The sequence below is a fragment of the Kryptolebias marmoratus genome, unplaced genomic scaffold, assembly GCF_001649575.2.
Source record: "Kryptolebias marmoratus isolate JLee-2015 unplaced genomic scaffold, ASM164957v2 Scaffold71, whole genome shotgun sequence".
Classification (NCBI taxonomy): domain Eukaryota; kingdom Metazoa; phylum Chordata; class Actinopteri; order Cyprinodontiformes; family Rivulidae; genus Kryptolebias; species Kryptolebias marmoratus.
The window spans coordinates 1-9772 of NW_023665805.1; the positions used below are offsets into that span (position 1 = coordinate 1).

At 43.8% G+C, this 9772-nt stretch overlaps 1 protein-coding gene across 1 annotated transcript in view; it reads right to left on the reverse strand.

Moving 5' to 3' along the window:
- Window positions 1–1944: 1944 nt before the first annotated feature.
- The window catches only part of LOC108228865 (atrial natriuretic peptide receptor 1-like), an 18366-nt gene continuing 10538 nt past the window's right edge, over window positions 1945–9772 (reverse strand). The window contains exons 3-5 of the mRNA XM_037974472.1: window positions 8404–8591; window positions 8194–8307; window positions 1945–6406 (exon numbers count right to left, since the gene is read on the reverse strand). Of these exons, the coding sequence (XP_037830400.1) occupies window positions 6263–6406; window positions 8194–8307; window positions 8404–8591 (446 nt within the window). The 3' untranslated portion in view covers window positions 1945–6262. The remainder of the gene's footprint in view (window positions 6407–8193; window positions 8308–8403; window positions 8592–9772) is intronic.

Below are 9772 nucleotides of genomic sequence, written 5' to 3' on the forward strand. Positions count from 1 at the left end.
AAAAATGAAAAATAAATAAAGCTGAAAGCTCTGGTCTGACCTCCACCTGCAGGAGGCGCTGCTGCCACTGAGATGAGCTCAGAACTCAGGGTCCGGGTCAGAACCCGAACAGGAAGGTTCTGGAAAGAAAACCACTGAAAGCTGATTCTAATGAAGGACAGAAATAAGATGATTAAGAACCATCTGATCTCAGAATCACCTGAGATCCAATCAGGAGGTGGAAGTAGAACCACAACAGGCGACCCAGTTCAGTCAGCACCGAGCGCACACTAACAGGGATCAGAACCGGGTCCAGCAGCTGCAGAACATCTGGAATCATCTCTGCTGAAAGAGGGACATCCAGATGTTTCAGGACAGTTTCAAAGATGCTGTTCTGTATTTTTAGATCCAAATTTTATCTGAACCTCAGAATCTGGACCTTTTGCAGTTCTGACCCAGTTTGTGTCCTGAGTCTGGGTCTGATGGATATTGGATTACTGTGTGTTCTGATCTGACAGAAGCAGAACGTCATCGTCAGGACTGGACCTGCAGCTCCGTCAGATCCTGCAGCAGAAACGTGAAGCTGGAATCTGATCTCACTCTTCATCTTCATCTCCATGAATGCTACGGTCCGCAGCCTCATGGACCAGAACCAGAACCACATGATTAATACATTTATTAAACTGAATATGTTTGCTCAGTTTGTCCTTTGGAAACCAGATTGCTGTTTGGATCAGAACAGGACAGCTGTGGTTCTGAACTAACTGTAAACAGAGTGAAACAAAAAGAGAATTGGTCCAGTTCTGACAGCAGCAGCTGGCGCCTGTTGCTTGGCAACAGAACCACCAGGTCCACAGATTATAGGAGCTGCCAGGTCTCATTAAAGAGGACCGGGGTTCTGTTACAGAGACGGGTCGGACTCTGACACCCTGTCACAGGAAGGCACCGTGGATGGACGAAGCATCTCTGTCTTCTTTCGTTCTTCAGAACTAAAGACAAATGTCCGTTTCTTTGGGAACGGCCATGTTGGAGCCGGGAGCTGCGAGATAAGAAAGTCCCGCCTCCACACCCTCCCAATCACAGGCTGTCAATCACAGTGTAACAGGACGCTTTTCTTAAAACATTAAATAATGATTTAAAAACAACCAGCAGCGAGGTAAGAGTTACGAGAATCAACAAAAATCAGCACTTAGAAAAAATGATCTGAAGTCTATTTTTATTTTTCAGTCAGTTAGTTTACATGGAGGGGTGGGGCTTAAAACCTGGCCTGAAACCAGCTACTTGTGGGGTGCCTTGAAAAAAAGCTGTAACCTGCTTTACAGTGACTTTGACCTCTGACCTGTGTCATAATGAACATCATGGGTCACATTAAATCCAGTTTCCCACCTTCTCTGACTAAAAACCTGACTCTGTGGGCTTTGGACTTCCTGTCAGAAAGACGGGAGGTAGTTTGTGTTGGTAGTAAGCCTCCATCACACTGAGCACAGAGGTTCCTTAGGGATGTGTCTTCAGTCCTCTGTTCATCACTCTGACACGTTGTCCCTCAGGGATGTGTCTTCAGTCCTGTCTTCTCTGACTCATGGAGGAGTTCCTCAAGGATGTGTCTTCAGTCCGTTGTTCTCTGACGTTGGGAGGAGTTCCTCAAGGATGTGTCTTCAGTCCTCTGTTCTCTGACTCATGGAGGAGTTCCTCAGGGATGTGTCTTCAGTCCTGTCTTCTCTGACTCATGGAGGAGTTCCTCAGGGATGTGTCTTCAGTCCTCTGTTCTCTGACTTATGGAGGAGTTCCTCAGGGATGTGTCTTCAGTCCTCTGTTCTCTGACGTTTGGAGGAGTTCCTCAGGGATGTGACTTTTTCATGAACACAAAAACAACTAATTAATGTCCTGTTTCCAGAATTAAAGCTTGAGCAAGTCCTGAGTGGGGCTTTGTTCATCTTCTCTCCATATTGTTTTTCCTGTTTTATCTGTTCAGATTGTTTTTAATAAACTGCACCCATGAGTCCAGCTGTTTGTTTTTCAGATTTTCTTTAAAGTGCATGGATCCGTCTCACAGATGTTCCCCCAGCTCAGACTCAGACACAAGTGCTGCAGAGACCGGATTTGATCTGCTTCAATGTGCCTCCAATAAATCACCAGGAGAGTTTTATGGATTGAGTGGTTTCCATCAACATATGGACAGGAAGCAGAAACAGATGGATCAGATTTCAAAACAAAATCAGGTTGGTTTGTTAAAAAGTGTTTACAGCAATGACCTCTGACCCTTACCCCGTCACAATAAGAGACCTACAGGTTTCCAGCTCAACCCAGAAATTGAAACTTTGCAGCCGGAGGATCAGTCGGGTCGGACTGGTTCTGCCGGTCCAGGTGTGTGTGTGTGTGTGTGTGTTCGAGGTGAAAGGTGATTCAGACTTTTTTTTTTAAATTTTTTTATTCAGTTTATTCATTTTCATTTTAAAAAAACAAAACATTCACATACAAAAAAAATGCAAATCAAACAAAAAATGAAAGGTAGCAGAAGAAAAAAAAAAATCTTATAATATATGCCCCTATTAAAAAAAAAATAATAATAATAGTCAGAATCACTGACAGATGTTTGGTCAGCTGCAGTCATCAAAGCCCAGTTCTGCTGCAAACCTGGATCCTCCACAGATCAGAACATCGGGTTCTGTGGCTTAAGGTCCAAACTACGTTCACAGAATTAGAACTGAGCTGTTTTGGTTCTGCTTCACCTCACGTGAGGTTCAAAGGTCAAAACAAAGATTTACAGTGAAAACAAACCATCTGCAGCCAGAAGAACCGGTTCCAGACAGAGACTGGGTACAGGTTCTGAAGGTGAGCCAGGTTCCTTAGAGGGTTTTTGGTCTGAAACCAGAACCAGAACTTGTCTCTGTAAATCGTTGGGGTTGTCTTTAGAAGAAACAAACCTACAGAAAACTAAAACCAGGTGTGAATTCTTTCAGTGTTCACCGAACCCAGAGGTAGTCGGAGGTAGTCTGGACTCCTGCAGCCGTTTGGTGGCAGGGCTCCTGAACTGAAGGGACCCCACAGCAGGGCGGACCGGAGGTGAACTAAAGTCCACCTTCTGGAATATTCCAGAGATACAGATTCTTGATTTGAGCTCAAAGTTTTAATGAACTGTTTATTAGAAATTTTCTAAGCAAAAAACTCATTTTGTCAGGATTTTATTAATCAAAGTGGACTGCAGGACAGTGTGGATGAGTTTTTTATTTGTTTAGAGCTTTCAGATCCTGGCAGTAAGTCACTGTCAGCTGCAACCTGCTGTCAATCACAGGCTGTATTATATATTCACCTACCTGAACACAGAGCTGGGATTACGTTCACAGCTGGGGAGTTTTACAGCATAAAAGCTTTAATTGCTGCTCTGACACTGAGCTCTGAAGTCACTGATCATTTTGCACCTTTATTTCTCTTATATTGTTTCTGTTAGGTTGAATTCAACAAAAAAGCAACTCAGATGGCTCTGAACCGTGTTAATGTCAAAACAAGATGTCTGAACATGATGTAATTATTAGAGCAACATCAGAGCTGCTGAAGTCCTGTTTGCTGCTCACTGTGGAACATGGAGGTGTGTAGCATAGAGTAGAATAAAAATACTTTATTAATCCCTGCAGGGAAATGCATCATTGTTGCTGCCACTCCAAGAATACACAAAACAAGATTCACCATGAAATAGAAAATCAAAACAAATAAATATGAAACAATAAAAACAGTAAACACCAGGCCAGTTACCAAGTGAAACAGAAGTTGAACCAGATTTATTTGTGATGCAGCAGGGGGTTACTGATTCTGAGGGAGGCGTTTAACTTCCTGTGTCTCATCATTCAGGAGCTGTGTGTTCATACAGCACAGGTAACTGACATCTAATCACCACCAAATGTGAACCAAGGCTTCAGACCACATGCAGTCAAATCCCCTTAACTGACAGAGCCGTCAGAAAACACATCACCTCTTGCTCACCAGAGGGATGTCCTGAGCCCTCTGCTCTACTCCTCGCTGAAATATGACTGCCAAACGTTAGCAGATGACACAGCTGTGGGAGGACCAATCTCTGACGATGATGAGACAGCATACAGGCAGGAGGAGGAAGAACGGGGCAATGGTGTCGAGACAACAACCTCTGTCTGAATGTGGAAAAAAAACTAAAGAAATAATCAACTTCAGAAGAGCCACCAGAACTCACCACCACCTCTTTCCATTGGAGGAGCTGAGGGGCAAGTTGTCCCCTCCATTAAGTCACCTGAGACTCTAACTGCAGCAGCTTGGTAAGGAAGACCCACCAAAGGCTCAGACAGGCTGGACTGGGCACCACAGTCCTCATGTCCTACATGTGCACCGCGGACAGCATCACCTCGTGTCACCATGTGGCATGGAAGCTGCTCGCCTTGCAGCGGGTGGTGAAGACTGCTCAGAGGATCACCTGCAGGAGCAGGACTGTCCACCCATCCTGCTCACGGACTGCTAGGTGTGGGTGGCCATGGTTGGTTTATTGAGTATCTACTTTCCATTCCTCGTCATTTGGAATCACAGTTCACCTCACTGATACTTAAACCAGATTCAAACTGTTTGTGTGAACAGAACCTGTGTGGTTCCTGTTCCAGTGGGTTCTTCAGAAACCAGCTGGTCAGAGTCAAAGACGGAACTGTGAGGTTGCACAGGATTGACCTCTGACCCCTTGGAAACTGTTGTTGTGAGAAGGCAAACAGGAAGTCCAATAAGCTGAACTTTTATTCTGAAACTTTAGCGGAGTCATGTGATGACTTTTAAAAGTAAGAATGTCTTGATTTTGTTTTTGCTCAAATGATGAGTTCATGCTGCAGACCTGGGGTCAAAGGTCAGCTCTGCAGAGAGAACCTGATACTTCTAAGTCTAATCAGAACCAAACACAGACCCAGACCCGGTTCTGAAGCTAGATCCTGCAGCACTGATAGAGGTTGTAACAGCTGGAAACCCAGATGTTCTGTTCCCTGTCTGAGCTCTGACCCAACAGAACCCAACATATTCACAGGTGGAGCCAAGTTTCCTGAATCTTCATTTCTTCTTCTCTTCAGAACACTGACCCTTCTCCAACACTTTCACGGGTTCTGATGATGAGGACTTTCAGGACTTCCTGTGTCTGAAGGGGTCCAAAACTACTGGCTCAGGACTGGAGGACGACTGGACCTGTCCCCTCTTCCTCCTCAGCCTTTGGAGTGTGAGTAGAACATGTTTTTTCATTGTCAGAACCCAGTTCCAAACCCAGAACAGTCACAGAACCCTGATGCAAGTTTTGGGCTTGCATCAGGGTTAGAACCACAATCCAAGCCCAGAACAATCATTGAACCACGAACCGAGCCTAGAACCTTTAAAAATCCTAAACCGAGGCCAGAACAATAACAGAATCCCAACCTAAGCCCCAAACTATCAAAGAACCCTGATCCAAGTCCAAAAACTAATCTGTAAACAGAACTCTGGATTGTGGAACTTGGCAAAAAAAAGTCCTGTCAGTCTCTGAAGAAAGACAGAACATCAGGCTGAAGTTCTCATGTTCTCCATTCCTGAATGTTGAACAACAGATTATTAAAGAACCTAAAACTTAGATCAAACAGCCACAAGACAGAAAGTTGCAGACACATTTGGACCAAACTAAAGTCCAAGCATGGCAGGAAAGAATCAGACAGGAAGTCAAATAAATCAACAAACAGGAAGTTAACACAACAGAACAACAGCTAACGCTACAAAATAAAACAAACTGATTTGAAATGAGGAAATCGTTTCTAGATTATGAGAATTGTGTGAACTTGAATTCTGAACACAAAAACTAAAATAAAATAAGAAACAATAAAGTCTGTAAATTGTGACATGAAACCTCATGAGTTTGTCCTGAAGGTGCTGATTTGTCACCTGACGGTGTTGATGATGTTTTGTGGGTTTTATTTACTATCAAAAGTTAATTTTAATGAATTCAAAACAAGTTCTAATGACCACCATGCAGAACTAAAACCTGGTTGACTGAGAGGGCCAAGGATTCATCCCTGAAGGACACCAAAACTAACGAACTCAGACACAGACTCCAGCAGAAGGTCCACAGTCTGTGTCTTCATGCTGTTATGGAATATCATGGGTCTAAACAATGCTGGTACCAGAACCAGTACCAGAATCAGACAGTTTCAGGTTTTTAAGAGATTAAAACCAAACTCTTCATCCTGCAGAAGCTTGTAAACATCGTAAAGATGACGGAGAGCATGTCTCCACCTCCCACAGGCAGAAATCAACCAAAGTTTCTTCACTGACCGTGAAACGTTCGATTCCACATCCTCCGAGTCACGACTTTTCCTGGAGGACGACCTCTGAATGCAGCCATGGTCTCATTCAGAACGTGGACATAGAGCATCAGACCATCGTAAAATCCTCCAGCTATGATGTTCATCTGGAACACAGAGAAGCTCCTGTTTATACCTGAGTCTTCCTTTACAGTTCAAATAAAACCCGTCTGAACCAGGTGGAAGCTTGTCTTTGACTCCTTGAGAACAGGATGAAGATACAGAACGGCTTCAGGAGGAATTATACACGTTCAGCTGCTTTATCACCACAAACAGGTTCATCAGAACATTTCCTGTAGAGAAGGAAGCAGCCAATCAGCAGAACCTATCCTGGCCTGAAAAACTGTTCCTCATGCTCTTATTTCTCAATTTTATGGAACCAAAGTGAACTCTGTGTCTCTGCAAACATCTGGTTATCAGAAGAAAACCAAACTAAAATCAAAAGAACCCCCCCCCCAAAACTCTGACAAGAACTAGAATAAAAAAGATAACCCTCAAACTGAAATCAACATAAAACCAAAATAAACAGACCCAAAAGTTTAAACAGACCTAAAACAAAAGCCCCCCCCCAAAAAATTAAAAACTATAATAACAACAAAAATAAAAACAAACAAATTAAACCTGTTTTTCATTGTTTTTTTATTTTCCAAAGAAATGGGAAGAAATTCTGTGTCTGTGACACAAAAAGACTAAAGATCTGATTTAAAACTGGTTCTTTGTGTTGACACAATCCGAGTCATCCCTCGAGTTTAGGAGCCATTTTCTGAGGTCAAAGGTCAGAGTTCCTCTGTAAATGTTGCGGTAGATGAGACTGAGAGGAAACCAGCTTCATGCTGCTGCTGCTTCCCTTTGATGGATGGGATCTCTGACGTCTTCATGCTAACAATGTTATGCTAATAATGCTAACACTATTAGCTTTCTGCAGCCGCCTGTCTGCAGCTGATTAACGGGTTTCAGACCCACCAGGCGGCTCTCTGATCGTTACCATCTCTAACTGGATTAAACCAGAGCCAGGAGCCCTCAGGTTCCTGTGTGCACGTAGAAATTCAATTCACTTCCATTCAGTTTGTTTTTACAGCACAACAGAAGTCAGAACAAGAGAACAAAGCAAGTCCAAATCATAAATCCAGATCAAAATTCAACAACAGTCAATTCAATCCAGTTCTAAGACAATCAGTCCCATTCAGAACGTTCTGAAACAGTTCTCTCAGAAAACAGATCGGATGAGATCGTAGCTTCAGCACACAGACATGTGAACACGTGGAGGCGTGCATGTGGAGATGTGCACGTGGAGGCGTGCACGTGGAAGGGATCGTTTCACATCAGGACTGCGGTCGAACACTGCAGAGGAACATCTGTGGAACCTTAGGAGAAGAATGTATGGACTCTAATCCTGGAACAGACCAGGCTCAGATCCAGATTTGATTCTGGCTGAACTCAGCAAGGTTCTTCAGGTTCTTCAGGTTCCTACATTTTCTACTCCGTGGAACCAGGACTTCCAGGCTGTAGAGTTTTCATAGATGATTGTTACAGATGTTTCTGGGGAGAAAAGCAGCGTTATCTGTTTCTTCAAACCACAGGTTCTGCAAAGAGCAGAACTGGAGAGGAACACTCCATGTCAACCGGACTCTCACTCTACTGTCCAGAACCAGAACAAAGACAACACCCCATTCATACCTACAGTTTCCATGGCAACCAGGACTTAAACATACAGAACCTGGACGCATTTTCAGAACCCAGAAGGACCGACAGTGACCGAAATGTTTCCTGCAGGTCAGGAACTAGAACTCTTTATCTAACTCAAGTCCACCAGTTCAGCAGAAGCCTGTTTCTGATGGTACCAGTTAAAACCCACTGTGGTTCTAATGGTCCATGGTAAAACCAGAACCCTCACCAGAGAACAGTCCAAACTGTAGTTGAACATCTTCAAAGCGTCGGTCTTCAGGTCCGAGACAAACCTTCGGTACTCAGGGTTCTGAGGTTCTCGGTACGTCAGGATCTTTACACACTGGAAACAAAAGGAAATGGGTTTAAAGCGACCTGCCGAACCTCAGTCTAATGTCCAGAAACCTGTGGCGGTTGTGTTCGGAGACGCTCTCTGTACCTGGAAGGCCTTCTTGGCCACGGCGTCGTCCTTGTCTCCACGGAACCACGGCTGCTGCTGTCTGGAGTTGAGGCTGGCAGCGAACAGGTCAATGTAAAAAAAGACAAACTGATCGTGAGGAAGGTCTGCCTCCCAGAAGTGAATCATCAACTTCCTGAATACGTCCGGAGAGCAGCAGACAAAGAGAACTGAAGAAGAACAAGAAGAAAAGTTTTAAGTTGGTGGGACACAGATCTGAAGAGGACAGAAGAGTCAGAAAAGATAAAAAACAAACACTGAAGCACCTTCTCTCTCTTTATCTGGTTTTCTTTTGTAATGAAAACCAGGTGATAGATCTCGTTAACAGCTGGTTGTTCTTATTAACAGCTGTTCCACAGTTCGTCATCAGCAGGTGACTTCTGTGGATTCGGATCATTGGATGAACAGATGAGCTGATAACTAAATGAGGTTTCATCCTCTCATCTCTTCATTGTCAGTAGGATAAACTGAAGTCTGTTTTTACCTTCGGATTATTTTTGGATTTGTTCTCATGTGGACGTGGATCAGCACAGACTCATTTTGTGTCTTCACTTTAAAACGGCGGATATAAACCAGCTGCCTTCAGCTCCGCAGAGTGATTTAGATCCGAGTCTGGATGTCCGAGCTGCAGGAAGCTCTATTGTTTCAGTTTTAATTACCTCAGAGCAGGAAGTGAAACCGCAGAACGCTCGCAGCTTTCCTGTGATTGACCCTGAAATCTCTGCGAGCTGCAACAGGGGAAACCAAACCACTGAACTTTAATGGTTCCAGTGCTGCTTTTATCCTCTACATGACCTGAAATATCTGAGCTAAAAATAAAACTAATGCAGTTGATGTCATGTCTGAAGGTCTCATCAGAGTAACCCCCCCCCCCTCAGGGTTGTCTCTCTGTAACTCAGGTAGACGCACCTGAAAGCCATGAGCCCAGCAGGCTGCTGCTTCCTGACTTCCTGCTGTCAGCAGCTCTGATTACTGCAGAGTTCACACTCAGCACAGACAAACAGGCAGAATTCTGGGTAAATTATTTGATAATTTTATATATTAAATTACGATTTCAATGTCCTAATGACCAATCAACCTTTAACAGAAAACATTACTTTCTTGATCATAAAATATAACAATTAAAATATCCATAATTATTTGTTTTTCTTTTAATATTAATTTTATTGCAGTTTGCAGCTGGAGTGAGGCCCCAGCTGCCCCTGTCCCTGTTAGGAGCTCTAAACCTGTCCCTGTTAGGAGCTCTAAACCTGGTCCTGTTGGAGCTCTAAACCTGGTCCTGTTGGAGCTCTAAACCTGGTCCTGTTGGAGCTCTAAACCTGGTCCTGTTAGGAGCTCTAAACCTGGTCCT